Source organism: Mycena indigotica (assembly GCF_014461135.1).
Source record: "Mycena indigotica strain 171206Taipei chromosome Unknown Mind.scaff0018, whole genome shotgun sequence".
NCBI lineage: Eukaryota > Fungi > Basidiomycota > Agaricomycetes > Agaricales > Mycenaceae > Mycena > Mycena indigotica.
Genome location: NW_023503017.1, coordinates 20,282 through 38,211, shown reverse-complemented (window position 1 = coordinate 38,211; position 17,930 = coordinate 20,282). Strand labels below are relative to the sequence as shown.

The 17,930-nt window shown below is 51.4% G+C and overlaps 1 protein-coding gene across 1 annotated transcript; it reads right to left on the bottom strand.

Annotated features, from left to right (window-relative positions):
- Positions 1 to 3,231: 3,231 nt before the first annotated feature.
- MIND_01402400 (uncharacterized protein) lies at positions 3,232 to 4,463 on the bottom strand (the record flags this gene model as incomplete). Its single annotated transcript, XM_037370427.1, has 2 exons — positions 3,692 to 4,463; positions 3,232 to 3,644 (listed from the first exon to the last, which is right to left on the bottom strand). Exons 1-2 carry the CDS (start codon positions 4,437 to 4,439, stop codon positions 3,232 to 3,234), a joined length of 1,161 nt encoding a protein of 386 aa, XP_037213019.1. The 5' UTR covers positions 4,440 to 4,463.
- Between the last annotated feature and the right edge of the window lie 13,467 nt (positions 4,464 to 17,930).

Sequence of the window (17,930 nt, the reverse complement as noted above, 5' to 3'; positions counted from 1 at the left end):
TTACCTAAAGGCCAGGACAGGTGGAATGCCACTACACCACGAGTCCCAATACCACAGCATATTAATACATGCCTACGTAGAAGCATCTCAGGTATATCTGTTGGCAAGCCTTCAGAAAGGATATATCTGTATAAGGAGGCAATTTGAAGTTCCTCTCCTACATCTAGACTAGCCAGTTTCCCACTATTGCATAACTTCATCACTCTATCATGTTGTTCTTGTGATGTCAGATCATACTGTGAGGGCTTCAGATATCTGACAATTGTTGCAGCATAAATAAAAAGTCCTTGAGCTTCCTGAACAATATAGTCTCTATCATTTCCAGGTAGTTCAGGCAATTCAGTATCAATATACTTCTTAATGTCCCCAGTTGCTTGTTTCTTTGGGATCCACTCAAGATGATAAATATTCTCTTTCAGTTTCTGTGCATGCCTAGCAATTTGAGGATTTGGACGGCTTGTAATCAAAATCTTCAAACCCTTGAAGTCATAGTTAATTTCATCCACAAACTGCTTGAGAATGTCATGTCCTTTGCCACCTTCAATCTCATCTAATGCATCAATGACAATAAGATGTGGTGTAGTATGATGCTGCATAGATTTTCTCCAGGGTTCTATCAGCAGTTCTCTTACATGTGTAGCTGAAGAGGGGACTATAGTATCCAAACTGATGTTTGATAGACTTTGAGCATAGGGGCCATATTTATGAAGGAGCTGGCGGGCAATGCTGGGGATGATATTTGTCAACGTTCTTGACATAGCCTCAGTCCTGGAGCAGAAAAATGATGCAGCCAGTTGACCCTGTGCTTTCATTTCCTTGCAGATAGTATAGGCAACTGTTGATTTTCCAGAGCCTGCCATGCCACTGAGCCAGAATATCTGAGAGCTATTGGGGTCCTCAATCCAGTTTTCAAGTATCCCCAACACCTCTTCACGGGTTCCAAGAGTACATGAATTCCGTGAGCTACTCAATCCTTGATCTGCATTAAATAATGCTCTGGGTACAAAATATAGTTTTTCTGCCTAGTGATCTTCTGTTAAATAGTTAAATATTATAATAGCTTTTATACCATTGCGAATTTCATTGTCTTGGTCACATCTTGTGCTATGGATTGAGTTATTGTATCCTATGGGAATCAAGTCATCAGTAGAAACATTTACTAGCATATGCCTATATCACCCTATGCTCATCTAGCCCCAAGGGGGGGCGCAAGATGCCTATCATGGCTATGGGGCAGGGGGGGGGGTCCAGAGCCTAGAAAAAAAAACTTTTGTGTTTGGTGTAGGGATGCTTCAAGAGGTACTTAGGAGGCCTTAGGAGGCCTTTCATATGTAGATCTTCCATGTTAAATGCCATTTTATACCTTTGAATGCAGTGAAACCCAGTTTTTTTGGTGAAGTGACTAAACTTGTCACAGTCTTTGATAGCATCAACATATCATTATGATGCAAGAAGCAATACAACTTTATATGAAAGTTCATTTAAAGGCATAGGAACATTATAATAGCCTAGTTACAATTTAATTTAATCACATTTTCCATTTTCAAGACCTCTATCAATCATTTTGATGCGATTTTGATCGCATCAGTCACGTTTTCGTGGGAGATCATTACTATATAAGGCAGGAGGGGGGGAGGGGGGTCTGAAGGCCCAGAAAAAAAACATTCGGCCCTATGTACATAATTTGAATGTTGGGCCCCCCTTGTCTAGCCCTATAGTCAGTTCATCAATATAAGCTTGAATGCTTTTGGCAAGGCTATCAGGTTGTATAAAGTTTTGAATTCTAGCCTGCTTTAGTTTCTGTAGCTTTACAGCTTCTTTGTTCAGTAATCTGACATATCATGAGACTTTCAAAAATCAGTTTCTGGAATACATACTGAGCTAAGTGCTGCCTGCTCTTGATTACAATTGGGTTATATTTGTTGCCATCAGAGATCTGCTGATTGAGTTTCTCCAATGTGCCCATGAGCCTTGTGACTATGTGCTCCAAATCCTCCTTGTTGTCCTGATACTCCTATACAATGGTTAGATCTGTATTGATGGGACAGAATATTAACACATACAATAATGATAGCAAACAAAGTATTTAACAAATGCAGGGGAGCATTGAATGGAGCAGGAACCATAGGATCCACCACTTCCATAATTGCTGAAAGCCCCTTCAGAGTGCCTTGAACCTTGTTATACAATTTTGTCTTCCAGGAAGGTTGATTCTGTAATGCTTGTATTCAGAGTGGCCAGTCAATTATAATACCATTTACTACCTGGAGTTCCACCTCATTACCATCTGGTTGCTGTGTTGTGAGAAGCACTTGCAAGCTTCCAGCTCTCTCAACTCCAGGACCCAAAGACATAAATACTGCTACAAATTATTTCCATGCTAACTGAAATCTTCAAGTGGAGTGCTTACCAGGATCTCCAGTGGTGCTCTTGTCTAGCAGCTCCTGGACTTGAAATGTATTCTGGACAAGCAAATCGTGCTTTCCCCACTTGTGGTAGTGGAAAATGGCAAGATTGAGTTTTGTATCATTGGAGTCAATGACACTAGATATAAATTTGAGGTAGTTATGATTAGTGATGTGCCCACAACTCACATTTCTTCCCTAATACTCCACGGACCAGTCTGCGGGCTTTTGTTCTTCAGGCTCTTTGTTTTGACAAGAACTTCTCCAGTTGGGCTTCCTCGGCGGACAACAGCATAGAGCTTCGTGGTCTTCCTTGGTTTTGCGCTGTTTTCAGCCAGATGGACTGCAAAGAGGTCAGTAATGAAGGCACATTGGATAGAGGCTCACTTCGGAGAATGTGGGTCTGCGACATGGTGATCAAGTGCAAGCAATGCGGCGTCCACACGCCCTTGACCGTCCTTGACACCGTGTCACAAAAGAAGCAGCAAACTTGAGCACGGGATATATTTATGCGTGGACCACGGCCCGTCTCCGCCCGAGGGAGACTCGCGGTGGCCCGTGGGTACAATGTACAAGGGAAAGACCGTGACCGGCCCGCAATATAGAATTGCTCCACTGTCATCGAGAGATCCGGATTGTATTATAGTGCGATAGCGCAAAACCGATCCCACGCACGCAGTGCCCGTCACGGTGTCGATCGGGGTAACTCCCAAATACTGCCAACTTGACGGTGCTGCAGTTATTCAACAGTTACTATATCCACACACATGCACCGCTCGTTCAAGGACTTATCCCAACTTGAACTACTATTTTACGTTTTTAACTATTAGTAGAACTCAAGCTCGAGCTCCGCGGCGCCCATCCTGGCACTCACCTCCAACACAGCCGCCTCTGTTGCCCTTGGCATAACCCGCGCAAACGCATCCTTGCACGCTTCCGTGTGGCCGTCGAAGTACGGAATAACGCACTCCACATCGAGGCTATCGGCCACGGCCATCGGGTGCTCGGCGATCGCGGCGTCCAGCTCCGCCCACTGCTCGGGGGAAAGCGGGAGGTCGTGAGCCTCAAACTGGAACGTGATGTGCAGGGAAGTGAGAAGAGGGGTGGTGTAGTATTGGAGGAGCGCGGCGAGCAGGGCGGGCGGGTGAGTATCGGTGTCTGACAGCGGGACGTCTTCGAGGCGGAGCGTGGTGAGGTACGGGAAGGAGGGGAGCGCGACCATCTCGGAAAAGTGCGTGTCTGCAATGTTATTAGCATATTAATAGAAGAGGAAGGGGACAACACACAGTAGAACTCGATTGACAGCTTCTCTACTGACTGTGAGCAAAAGGCGAACCACACGCCGAGCTCGTCGTCGCTGCGCACCGGGGCAAGGGTGACATCGTGCAGAGCCTGCGGGGCGTCTTCAGGGTCGGGGAGAAGGTGGTAGATGGTCGGGCAATTGGAGACATCCAACGTCTCTAGCCCAATCGGCGCAATCTGATCCTCCTCCTGTTTGTCACCTCGGGCGACACCGTCAAGTACGAGCGCAGTGGCAGCGATGAGCACCCGGTGGAACAGTCGGGGCGTGAGGCCGCCAATGCCGCGGAGTTCGAGTCTCTCCAAACCGCGGAATATATCCAAGAAAACTTCCAGCGCTGCAGGGGAATACCCCGCCCACCGTCCGCTGTGCACCTCAACCCTCTTCACGCCATCCAGCAAATGCAGCACCGCCTCCGCCTTCCCCCGCTCCTCCGCCCATCCCGCATTTTCCGCATCGGGCAGCTGCAGCTTCACCGCCTGCACATACCCCGCCAAATGCGGGGCCTCTTCGAATAGCCTGGCCGCGTCAGCATACAGATGCACCGCGCGTGCCTCGATCGTCGCCGACCGCAGCACCAGTCTGGTGAACAACCTTCGCTGAGCTGGCCCGCGGAAGACCGACGCCGCAGCCGCACATGCGGTGAGTGTAGCGATGGGCACGCGCCCCGGGCCGACCGGGAGGTGCCCCACGATGGCCTCGATGAGCTCGGCGGGAAGCTCGTTGCTGGCCATGGTTATGGACCTGGTTGTCGGGGACAGAAAGTGTAGGTGTGATGCGATCATGTGGGGCATGTGAGGATCGAGTCCGATCGACTGATGTGTGTTATTGATTTACTGACAATTCACTGACGATCACCAGCCGTAAATCTTGGTACAGTGTGTTAAATATGCAAAGTTTGAAGTAGGATATGGCTGGTGATGTATATAAGCATGGTAATAGTGTTAGCTAATTCCACCTGTTGTAAGGAACTAGCTATGTTGTGACTTGTCGATAATGATATTAATCAGGGTAGCCTCGCAAGCAACTCGCAAGGCAAGGAAGTCTTGATAAGCCTTACTGTCCAATTGCTGTCCTCAAGAGATGCACCAAAACATACTTTTTTTTTTTTTTGCCAACTACACCTATAAGTGCTGTCACAGGTAGAAATCGACCAAAATAATGTGTTTGTAAGCATGAATGACTCAAATTTATAAATTAGGCTGGTAATATATAACTCATTCAGAGTTGTTTGAATATTCAGGGGCTTGTGACCTGTGACATTCAACCTGAATATAATGCTATACTGGTAGTTCTGGCTAATATTGTAAGGGCAACCATGGTGGCCTGGAGATCAGAGTCCTAGCAGGGGAGAATCAAAAGAGAAGAAACTCAAAGCCTGTGGGGTGCTGTGAGTAATTCATTTTGAATTACTCACCCCTGTTTCGACCCCTGTTTCGAAACCGGTTTTGAAACAGGCCCGTTTTGAAACAGTTTCGAAACAGGTGGCCAGGGTTAGGTAATCACGGCCACCCGAGCGATGGAGATGAAGCGAAGGCGACCGAGATCAGACCTTGATGCTGGTCACCAGCCAGCATGTGTCAATACCCCATCCGAGGGCCTGGGGCAGGTCGGCAGGGCCCATTTCCATGGACACCTGGCCGCTTAGCCGGTGATGGTCATGACTGTCACCGGCCGGGCATCTCGGGCCTGTTTCGAAACCAAGGTCAGTCCCCAGGGAATTAAAAACTCACAGCTGTTTTGAAACGGGTTTTGAAACAGCTACTACTCACAGCACCCTACTCAAAGGGTCCACCTGCTAGGGCACCAACTATATACTGGCCGTCCATAAGTCTAGGGTTGAGCACAGGTCCGGGTCCAGTGTCAAGCACGGGATGCGTTGAACGCTGGAAATTTGCTGGAACAGCCATCCGGGCCATTTTTGACCGGTCAGACATCGGCCGATGCGGACACAACCCGGCTGCGGCTGGCCAAGCCAGAAACGCGAAACGAACCAATGGCAAGTGCGTTTGGGCTCGAACACATCTCAGGCTGCTCAGACACACACCCAAACGCAGGGAGGTGGATAAAACATGAGGTGAAACCAAACGCGTGAGGTGCGACATGTTAGAGATGGGTGAAACATTAAAGTGAAACAGCATGTGACCGTGGCCAGGGCGGCCAGGGCCATCAAGATTAGGTAAATCTCACGTAAGCGAGTAGTGTATATTCAGCTTGTTTTTGTTAGTAGATACCCCAGAATTCAATGCACCCCCCATAGTGGAAAGGTCTTTGACAACGACGACGACAAACACTGTGATTATGTGATCCGAACCCGAGAACGCTACCCGACAACACCGAGACTACCCGAGAACACCAAAACTATCACCAATTTGTCTGATATACTGGAACTATTGTCAAATTTTGGATATTGAAGTGCTAGCTTAATGTGAAGACATGAAGATAGGGAAACTATGCTCAGATGCGCTTTGTAAGGGCAACCGCGGAGGCCTGAGATCAAGGTCCTAGCAGGGGAGGATCCAAAGCGTGAACATTGGTAAGCGAATACAAATGAAGCTGACCTAGCAGGAGAGGATCCAAAGAGAAGAAACTCTAAGGGTCCGCCTGCTAGGGAGCTGACTATATACTGCTTGTCCGTAGCTGCCGCTGTCAGGCACAGAAGGCTTGGGCGGCATCGCAGGCGAGGTCCCAGGGCGACCGTCGGGAGGGCGTTGACGGATCGGTGATTGTGCGGGCGAGATGGAGGGCCGGACCGGAGTCGGAACCGGAATCAGACCGGAATCGGACGCATCTCCGGGCCGAAAGGGAGGTTCCCCTGACATCACCCCCCCCTTTGAATGCGGCGTCCCGACGCATAGACCGGAACGGAATCGAGTCGAAGGTCACGGAGGCGATGTGTCGTGGCTTGCCAGGGTACTTACGATAGAACTCCGCAATTTTCTCCGGGGCAAAGACGCAGTTGAAGCGGACCCACTGGTCGTGCGACGCATCGTAGCCTTTCCATCTGACGAAGTAGTTCAGCCGTTTATACCTCACCCTTGCGTCCAAGATTTCCTCTACTTCCCACTCCGGGACTCCGTCCTCGAGGTCCGGAGGGGGCTGGTCGTAGCCGGGGCGTCCGTCGAAGGGGTCGTCTTGGGCGAGCTCGAGCTTGACAACGGGGAAGACCGGGTGGAGCTTCGAGTAGCGCGGAGGGAGGTCGAGCTTGTAGGCACCTTTGCTGATCTCCGCGACTATCTTGAACGGTCCGAGGCGGCGATGGGAGAACTTTTCCGAGGGGCGAGTCGTCCTGATGTCAGAGGCATCCAGCCAAACACGGTCACCAACCTTAAACTCCGGAGACGGAGTGCGTCTCCGGTCGTAGTAGCGTTTGTACTCCTCTTTGGCCTTTGTGAGCACAGCCTTGGCTTCAGCAACACCAGTGGCGATCCGGTCGCGGAACTCGTTCACAGACTCCATAGCGGAGCGGACTCCGGGTTCAAAGCCCATGCGCGGGAGGCGGCCCGAGTCCGTCATGAACGGGACTTGTTGCATGGAGGAGTGAATGTGGTTGTTGTAGGCAAACTCCGCGTCCGGAATCAGCTCGTCCCAGTCGTCCTGCTGATAGTTGGTGAAGATCCGCAGGTATTGCTCCAACTCCTGGTTGACGTGTTCTGTCTGCCCATCCGTCTGCGGGTGATACGCGGTGGACGTGGCAGGCTTGATGCCGATTAGACGCCAAAGTTCTCGGGTGAAGTCCGCGATGAACTGCGAGCTGCGGTTGGAGATGAACTTCTCTGGAGTCCCATGGTGCCGCCAGACGTTCCGGTAGTAGAGGCGGGCTGCCCCTATGGCATCGACCGTCGTATGACACTCCGAGAAGTGGGCGCGCTTTCCGAGGGTGTCAACAACGACCATGATCGCGTCGTAACCATGGGCTTCGGCGAGCTCTACGATGAAGTCAATGGAGACGGTATGCCAGCGTTCCGGGGGGGTTTCCGTGGGGTGCAGCTCTCCGTGGGGCAGTCTCCGGAGTGCCTTGGTGCGACAGCACAAGTCGCAGGTTGCAACGTACCGGCCGATATGGCGAGACATTTGGGGCCACCAGTAGTTCTGGGAGACCAACTCCAGGGTCTTAAAGCGACCGGCGTGTCCGGCGACTCGGGTGTCGTGGCAGAGCTCGATGATGCGTCTCCGAAGGTCCTTGTCCTTTGGTACGACGATCTTCCCTCGGAAATGGAGAAGACCACCGGAGATGGCCCACTCATCAGAACGTGAGGAGCGGGGGCCCACCTGTAGTTCCCACATATCCTTTCTAATATGAAGTGACGGTATACCTGACCGTCAATTCATATTAGAAGGAAAGTATCAAAAATCCCTGTGCTGCAATAAATGCTGGAAGAAAACTGCAATAATTTCTAGATATATGACCGAAAAACTTCTAAGTCAGTGGCTGCTACATATGCTGCAGTATCTTTGACATTTAACAAAGTATGCAAGTTAGTTCTATCCGATCATAGACTACTTAAAAAGGAATATAAATGAAGTCCTAAAATGTCAGTATCTGTGTAGGCCAATACCTACCAGGTTCATACACTTTGCTACATAGTGTGACATGACGTCACAGGGTGACATACTTCCCAAAAAGGAAATTTCCGCAGTTAAACAGCGGAATGATCAGAGAATGTCACAGATCGTCACAAAAAAATCAAAGTTGTACATTTTGACTATGGAAACAACTTTCAGTAAGTGACCTGTAGTCACAGCTCAATAAATGTGTCAGCACTGGCTAATCATTTGCTGATGTACCCCTGATGTAGTAATATCTCAGTAAGTAGATAACTTACACAGATGATTTCAGTACGACAAAGGGTACCTGTATCATAAGAATAATGCCCTTGACAATATAATGTTATTAAGATATATATATCATCTCATGATTATTCATCACACACATTGATGCACTAATATCTCCACCAATTCTACATCAAATTAGATGATTGTTATATAATAACCTAATGTAAACATGCTCTGATGTGAGTCTATTCTTATAACCTTAGGTTATACTGGTATCCCACTTTTCTGTACTTTTCCTTTTTTAAATTTGATTGAGCACCATGATCACTTGATATCTTGCTGAGGGATCCATGGATAAGCATGATTCAAGTTGCAGTATGGTCTATCAGATGTCCGTCAGAGCTATGAGCACCACCTATATTTTTAGGAATCCTATCTACCTGTATATATGCTGCATATCCTCTCACTCCAATCTTTTAATAACTTATTCAGAGGTGAGAGTTCCCCAATGAGATGAAGGTAAGAAGCATACAGAAAGGTCCCCCTAAAAGATGATATCCTTCTTACCCTATTGTATGCATGTAATACCTTGTTATTCTCCATTATACATATGACTGCTATCACACATCAGATATGCAATACCGCTATGATCTGCTGGTTGATTATAGATCAAAATATGTAGAATTCAGTTAATGAGGTATATATATCTAGCTACATCCTCTGATCGATCTCTGTGTGTGCTTGAAGGATGAATTGAAGCGCACATTCAACTGCAGTTCAGTGTGAAACTGGTTTACATGAATAGTAAGGTCTACAGACTGAGTATTGAATATTGAGGTGGGTGTATGATGATATTTGGATGTTCACTAGGACCCTATACTGTAATCAGTTGTGGTTCTGGCATGTGTGGCTGAAGGTAGCTGAAGAGAGGGTAGGTATCCATAGAGCCAAAGAGAGTGTCTTCGCTATTACAACTGGTCAGAAATTAATTTCAAGTATGATCCAACACTTGGACATAGGATGGTATAGACCTTCAAATGAACATGTCCAGCACTTGAATCAACCCCATAGCTATTCTGGATCTCTTACAATACCATTATCAGTGTTATCTATTCCAAAGATGATGGGTTCACCATGGCATGACCCTTGTGATTCTTAGAAAGCTGAGTATACCTATCAGTAGGGGTATGGTCCACCTCCCAGAAAGTGGTGCCCCTGACCCTATAGCATATCCCTATCCTGGGCTATATAGCACCTAAGGTCTCTAGCAATTGAATGACCCTAGCACTGACTGTATGGTCAAAAGTGGGTGGAGGTGTAGTGGAGCATTTTATGAAACTATCCCAACTTGGATCAAGATATTCTGGGCATGGTGTCTAAAGATATCAACAGAATACCTCTCAACTCAGCATTCATGCATGTTTATCAGCAAATAGATTGAGGTCATGGGGACAGATAATATGACTGAAGGAGCTAGGAGATGGTGACATGATACACCTTTCAAATGAGCTCTCTCCCAGCTTTATCCTCCCAGGCTAGCTGAAGATCCATGCTTATCTTTCAGGGTTGATGGAGATCAAATACCACTGATGAGCGAATGCATTGTATTCTCAGTGCTATATGCATGGTAGGTTAGAAGGTTGGAAGGTTGCATACTAGAGCCTTAGTCTAGAGTATCTAAACCTATAATCCAGCCACCTTACAGGTTTTGATTCTGAGATATTCTCTTTTTTATCGATGAATGGTGAATATAATAATCATATGAAATCATGCTGATCAAAAAACCCACTGATCAATGATACCTTTGAGGCCCTTCATTTGGTACTTGATTCATGTATGTAGCTGGAGTAGCTATAGAGATAGAGGCCCATTAGTTACCTATTAGCCAGTCATTAGACAGTTTGGACACATTTATTGAGCTGTGACTATAGGTCACTTAATGAAAGTTGTTTGTATAGTCAACAGACACAACTTTGATTTTGTGACAATCTGTGACATTCTCAGATCATTCTGCTCTTCAACTGCGAAAATTTCCTTTTTGGGAAGTATGTCACACTTGTGACATAACAAAGTGTACAGACTTGGTAGGTAGTGGCCTGTACAGGGGCTGAAATTTTACTAATGATTAGGACTTCATTGATATTCCTTTTTAAGTCATCTACGATCGGATAGAACTAACTTACATCCTTTGTTAAATGTTAGAGATTTACTGCAGCATATGTAGCAGCCGCTGACTTAGAAGTTTTTCGGTCATATATCTAGAAATTATTGCAGTTTTCTTCCAGAATTTATTGCAGCACAGGGATTTTTGATACTTTCCTTCTAATATGAATTGACGGTCAGGTATACCGTCACTTCATATTAGAAAGGATATGTGGGAATTACAGGTGCGGGGGCCTCGAGCTTGACCTTGGACCTTAAGGAGTTGCCGGGCCGCTAGTGCGACGGGCTCCTCCAGGTCAGGCTCACCAGAGAGGGCATCGCGGATATGGCGGAGAAGTTCAGAGCCGGGACCGGAAACGGAAACGCCCTTGAGTGCGCGGACGTGGAAGAGTTCAGGCCACAGAAGGACGCCATCGGAGTTGTCGGAATCGACTCCGTGATCGGGTCTCCGAGAGAGGGCGTCAGGTTGACCCATGTCGCGGCCAGGCTTGTGGTGCAGCGTGAAGTCAAACCGGGAGAGGTACAGGGACCACCAGGCCTGTCTCCGGTTGAGGTGCTGCGTCTTCCTGAAGTACTCCAAATTCTTATGGTCAGTCCAAATCTCGACAGGGTGCACAGCGCCCTTGAGGAAGTGTCTATACTCCTCGAGTGCGCGGATGATCGCAAGCATCTCCTTGTCGTGGATTTCGTAGTTGCGCTGGACATCATTTAATCTTTTGGAATAGAACGCTACAGGGTGCCACTTCCCGTCCGGGGCGGATTGTGAAAAGAACCGCCCCTGTCGCATGAGTCGGAAAGGCCGTGCATCGTCCGGAATCACCAGAACCGGTTCCGAGGTGACCGCGTCCTTGATTGCTTGGAACGCGGAGGCCTCCACGTTGCCCCAAGTCCATTGCTGGTCCTTCTTGGTGAGCACGAAAAGAGGGCGCACAAGGGTCAAGAAGTCCCGAATGAACCTGCGGTAGAAATTAGCGAACCCAAGGAACTGCTGGATGTCCTTCTTGTTTTCCAGAGTCGGCCAAGCGGAGACGCCTGCGACCTTGACGGGGTCCATTTCGACGTGGTTGTGGGAGATGATGACTCCGAGGTACTCGATTGACGATTTTTCAAAGTCGCACTTCTCCGCTCGAAGGTACAACTTGTGCTCTCGGAGTTGCCGTAAGACCTCCTGGACAATCTGCCGGTGTTTCCGGAGGTCGGAATGGGCGATCAGGATGCCGTCAAGGTAGATCATGACGTCTCCGGAGAGGATGAGGTCCTGGAAAATGTCATTCATCATCATTTGGAACGTCGCGGTGATGAGTGCGGAGTGGGGACAGCAAATGAGCTCTCTAACTAACCAAACCAACAAAAACTCAGATTAACTGTTTGTGTAAGGACAACCTCGCAAGGCTCGAAATCAGAGTCCTGAGCAGAGGGGGAATCCTTAGAGAACAAGCCAAGGAGCCCTCTGCTCAGGTGCACTACTATATACTAGTGACCAGAGTAATGATAGAGTGACTGCATAGCGACGAAACGACGCATGGGAGAAGTCAGGTGTCGCTAATGGACCCTAGGTGAGTGTCGAGTAGCCCTCGAAGCTCCGGAGAGGCAGGTTTGGGACCGTGATGCCAAGGGAGGAGCCCAGGCATCCTTAGAAGGCCTAAGAAGGGCTTCGGGAGGTCCAGGCTGCCTCTGAGCGTCTCCGCTTGTGACCGTGACCGTGACAACCGGAATCGGAACCGGAATCGGAATCGGAATCGACTCCGGGTGTGTGACCGTGACGTGACGGCCGGAAACGGAGAGGGAAGGCGTGGAGCGGAAAGGGAAGGAGTCTGGTCTAGCCCAAGGGCCGGGGAGTGTCGGAGAGGACCAATGGGAATGGCGGCCAGCCATGACCACTAGAGGGTAGCGACAGGAGGGTCACTCGGAGACGTCCCCGGACGTCTCCAAAGAGGTGGGTGTGAGGGCGTGCAGCCTGGGGCGCTGCGGTAGGCACGAGCCTTAACGGCAGTAGGCCTCACCCAAAGGGAGACCCGATGACGGGGGCCGTGGTGGCGGAGTGGGAAGCGGGGCCGTGGTGGCGGAGTGGGAAGCGGAGCCATGGCGAGGCTCAGCCATCCGAACGTAAGCCCGAACGCTGACATAGGTTGGAGACACCTAAGAGGTCCAGCAGGTAGAGATCGTAGGGAGACCTTGATAAGTGACAGCCCAGAGAGGCTGGCAGGCCATAGGCTCAAGGTCTAGAGGGAAGTGGTGCATCCACATCCGGAGAGGTCTCCGATGGCATTAGTGATCCCTGATGGTGACTCCGGAGAGGCTCCCGGAAAGGGGTGGCCAGGGAAGTCGAAGACTAGGGATTACTGGATGTGGGATGTGGTGCGGGCAGTGGAGGGAGAGCGTCAGGGTGTGGAGACACGGAAACACGAGCGGAGACGTGGAGACGCGAGCGGAGACGCGGCGCTTGATGGGATCAAGTGACGGCATCAGGGTTTCCCCTGACAGTTTGAAGGGAAACGCTCAGATACCTTCATCGCGTAAAAACCCTGTTGCGCTCCAAGGATAACCCTCGGAGCGTCCGAAGATGCACGGGATATAACAGCTTCCCAGCTTTCGATTGACACCCATAACTCGTATCTTGTGCGTATGGCCTCAGCGGTGGTTGTCCCAACTCTCCTGGCGCATTTCCAATGTTCAGATGATCAGTTCCTCGACAGTGTTTTAGAGTCGCCGTTGATCACAGGTCCAGGCCCCAATCAATTGAGTAGGTTTTCGCCGTTTAACCGTCCCTTGGCACTCTCGATCCTCCAGCATGATCCGAAACCACGTTCCAATGATGTCAGTCGTTGATACCAACAGAGATAGGGGGTGTCCCTTATCTAGGAGAAGTCGATCTCGAGTCTCCACTGAGCGCCAAACCGAATATGCCTTTTAGAATACACTCCCTTTGGGTATTTTGCATAGAATTGGATAGATTCTAGCAAGAAACAGGCTCTGCGAACTTTTCCTAGTCAAGATTTTGGAATCACTGAGAGCGATTTGATAGATTTCGACTGGATTTTGACTGGTTCTTGTGCAGGTAACTCCCTAGTTGACCATTCGGGACTCATGTCAACTCTGATACATGTGCTGAGCAACAAAATCGACAAAAATAGTCTTTTCCTGGTCTGTCCCAGACTGCGGCTTATCAGCGGGAGAGTTTGTCAGGCCGAAATACATCACCAAGGGCTCAAACAGGCCTCGGTTAGTCCGGAAAGCTGCCTTCCACTCGTCACCTTCCTTGATCCGGACGTTGTTGAAGCCCCAATGGACATCGAGTTTGGTGAAGTAACGAGCGCCTTTGAGCCGGTTGATGAGGTCATTGATCAGCGGAAGGGGGTACCGGTTTTTGACGGTCATCGCATTGAGAGCACGGTAGTCCTAGATAAAGCGGAGTCCGCCATCCTTCTTCTTGACGAAGAAGACCGGAGACGCCATCGGAGACTTGGAGGGGCGAATCCGGCCCGTCGACAGCTCTTCCTCGATGAACACGTCGAGCTCACGTTGCTCGAGGGGCGAGATGGGATACACCTTGCAGTTGGTGGGCTTAGCGTCGGAGACAAGTTCAATGGCGTGGTCCCAAGCTCTCCGCTCCAGTAGCGTATTGAAGGACTCCTTGTTGAAGACGTCCTGGAACTCCTTAGCCCAGTCCGGGATTTCGGAGGGCGGAGGGGCGGAGTTCCTGGCAAAGGCTTAGGCCAGGCGCTGTGAGACGGTGCTACCTGCGCGTATCTCCTCTGAGGGACGGAACGAGGTGTAGAAGATGCGGTCACCATCTTCGAGCTGGTCATCTTCGTCATCCGAGTCCGAGTCCGGTGTCAGATCAGGCAGGTCGGAATCGAGACCGGAATCGGAATCGTCTCCGTCTTCAGGGCCAGAGAGGTCCATAGTGCAAACCGAGGGGAACGGGCCGGAGCGGAGACGTTTCTGGAGCGACCGGAGTTGCTGCAGCTTGGTCCGTTCGACGGGCTCCTCCTCACGGCAGGTCGAGCAATTGCGGGGGCACCGTGTCATCTTGACCTCCTTGGTTTCCCAATTGATCTCTGGGTTGCGTTTCCGCAACCAGGAGTACCCCAGGATGAGGTCTTGCTTGCCAAGATGAGTGACGGCCAGTTGAACTCGTTCAGCATGGCCTTTGTAGCGCAAGACCAAGTCCGCAAATCGTTTGATGGAGCCAGCATCATTGGGGGTGCCATCGACATTGAAAACCGGAATCGGCTGATCAAGGGTGCGGACTGGAATGCCATTCCAAGTGAAATAGTTCGTGTCAATGAAGTCGGAGGTGGCACCACAGTCGACAAGCCCAGAGAGCGAGAGCTTCAACGCACTGGTGGTGGACTCTAGCTCCAACGGGAGGTGGAGGGAGTTCGCCCCAGGGGCGGCGGCAACGGTATACTGCTTGGGTAGTTTCTTTTCCCAGGCAGTGAGGTGGCGAAGGACGATGACCGGAGTCGCGGGCGGAGTCGGAGACGGAGTCGAGGCGGGGGCAGGAGAGGGTGTGTCTTTCGTTTCGGGCTCATTGTAGGGCAAGGAACTGCATTCATCATACAAAGAGGCAAAATGGTTTATAGACGCGAACGAGGGCACACCAGTCACTCGTCGCGGGGGACAAAATCCTCTCCGGCCATCGACTCCGCTGCCATCTCCGGCAGGGCAGCTGTGTCCATGTAGCGGGCGATCAACTCCGCTAACATCTCATCACCGAGTTGTTGGATCACCTCGTCGAGGATGTCCATTGAGCGGACATCGGCGGGGAGGGGGCAATCCCGGGCGAGATGGTTTGGGTCGCCGCACCTGAAGCAGGCGCGACGAGGGGCACCCCGAGCCCTGGTGCGATCCAACTCCATAGGGACGGGAGCTGGAGGCGCCGGAGCGGGGGCGCGGGCCGCAGGTGGCACGACCGGAGCCACCGGGCGGAAAAGGGCCGGAGCCGGGATGCGGTTGACCGGAAACGGAGTCCGAATCAAACCGCCAGGCGTCTTGGGGGCGGCTGACTTAATCGGCTTGGCCCGGACCAGGGCCTCGTATTGACGGAAGGCCCGGGTGCGCCAGCTAAGGTAGTCCCGGAGTGTAAGGGCAACCCTGGAGACTCCGACGAAAGCCTAGCAGGGGAGGATCCAAAGCGTGAATAAAAGCTACGGGAAAATACACGGAGGGACCGACCTAGCAGGGGAGGATCCAAAGAGAAGAAACTCTAAGGGTCCGCCTGCTAGGGCGCCAACTATATACTGGTCGTCCGTAACTGCCGACGTAGAGCGCAGAAGGCCTGAGCGGCGTTGCAGGCTCTGTCCCAAGGTGATCGTTGGGAGGGTCTTGACGGATCGGTGATTGTGCGGGCGAAGGAGGCCATGGACGATGGTCGGGGTGGGTCGGAGCGTCCGAGGGGGCGCCGGTCGGATGCGCCTCGGATGCGTTCGGAGGGTCCGAAGGAGGCCAAAGCGGGGGTTCCCCTGACATCACCCCCCCCCTTTGAATGCGGCGTCCCGACGCATAATACGGAAGGGCAGCGAGTCGAAGGTTGCTGAGGCGATGTGCCGTGGTTTACCCGGGTATCTCCGATAGAAGTCCGCAATCTTGTCTGGCGCAAAGACACGGTCGAACCGAACCCACGAGTCGTGTGAAGCATCGTAGCCTTTCCACCTGACGAAATAGTTAAGACGCTTATACCTTATCCTGGCATCCAAGATTTCCTCGACTTCCCATTCGGGAACTCCGTCCTCTAGTTCGGGGGGCGGTTCGTCGTAGCCGGGTCGTCCATCGAAGGGGTCGTCCTGAGCGGGCTCGAGCTTAACAACGGGGAAGACGGGGTGGAGCTTGGAGTAACGCGGGGGGAGGTCTAGCTTGTAGGCACCTTTGCTAACCTCTGCGAGCACCTTGAACGGTCCAAGGCCCTATACGGCCCATCGGACCCTCACCACCCTTAGAGCCCTAGGGCTTGACAAAGCCCTCATAATTCACAAGCTCAAAGCAATGAGCAACAACACTAATATCCCAGAGAAGGGACATAATCACGGATCGCGCTTTAGTCAGCCATCAAGCCATCATGACCCGCCATCAGGGATCATGATGCGCCGCCGGACGCCCTTGATAGCGGGCCCAATCGGCCCTAGACAACCACAGGGTCCAGGAGGGAGCTCCTTACTGTTGCATTGTCAAACACTCCTTAGTGTCGACATTGGCATGGCTCCTTTCCAGAGGAATGGTCCCTGGGCTCCTAGCGGAGCGACCAGGGACGACCAGAGACATCCCCTGCTCCCTTCTGATCGACCCTCAGCGGGCCCGATCGGCCCCTAGCGCCCACAGTATATAAAGACTAGAGTATTACTCCTGTACCTTAGGTTTAGCATTGAAGTCTCTTTCCTTGAACCCTACTCCGGCCTGGTCCCTTCAAGCGGGGTTGCTGCGACGAATCCCCATGCAAGGGGTGTCCAGGCAACCCCTGACGCTCCAGGCTCGCTTGCCTCATTGACCTGAGCCCTTGGTTGGGCTGGACAGCCCAGGCTCTTGTCTCTTATGTTCACCCTTGTCCTAGCCACTTCTTCCTGCTCTCTGGCCTCAAGCTCTGGGTTCCCCTGGTACGGGGCGATGGGAGGGTGCGGGCCCGATCGGGCCCGCATGTCACGCGTCACACCGCGCAGTCACGCGGTGTCTAGGAGCCACAGCGACTCGTTTCTCCAGGAAAGGAGATATGTCGCCCCTTGGACTGGCAACCCTTCTCAAGCGCTCTAGGGGTCTCGGGCCCGCAGCCCCTGCTGCGGGGCGACTCCCCTCGACCCCCCGAACCGTCGGGCGTGACCGCGTTACGTCACGCCCCGCCCGAACGGCTTGTTCAACTGGCCCAGCCTATGCCTTGCCCTATGCCTTGGGCACCAACTCTACTAGGCAGCACTCTTTGGCTATGGACTCGTTCCCTTCAGCAGGGGTAGGACACTCTAGACGACTACTCGTATCCTGTGACACCGCTGTCACACAACGTGACAGCGGGGCGTCTCGAGTCGCCCCGAGCTGTCCCTACCCTGCTCTCTATTGCAGCAGTGGCACCATCTACGCTGCCTGGCTGCCGACCACCCAGCTATGGGGGTTGAACCATCTTTCCCACACTTGTCAGACTGGCAGGAGACCGTCACGTGGGCCCGGGCCGGCCCTGTTCCTGACAATGTCAGAGGCGTCCAACCAAACCTTATCACCAACTTGAATATTCGGAGCGTCCGAACGTTTCCGATCGTAGTACCGTTTATACTCGTCTTTGGCTTTAACGAGCGCGGCCT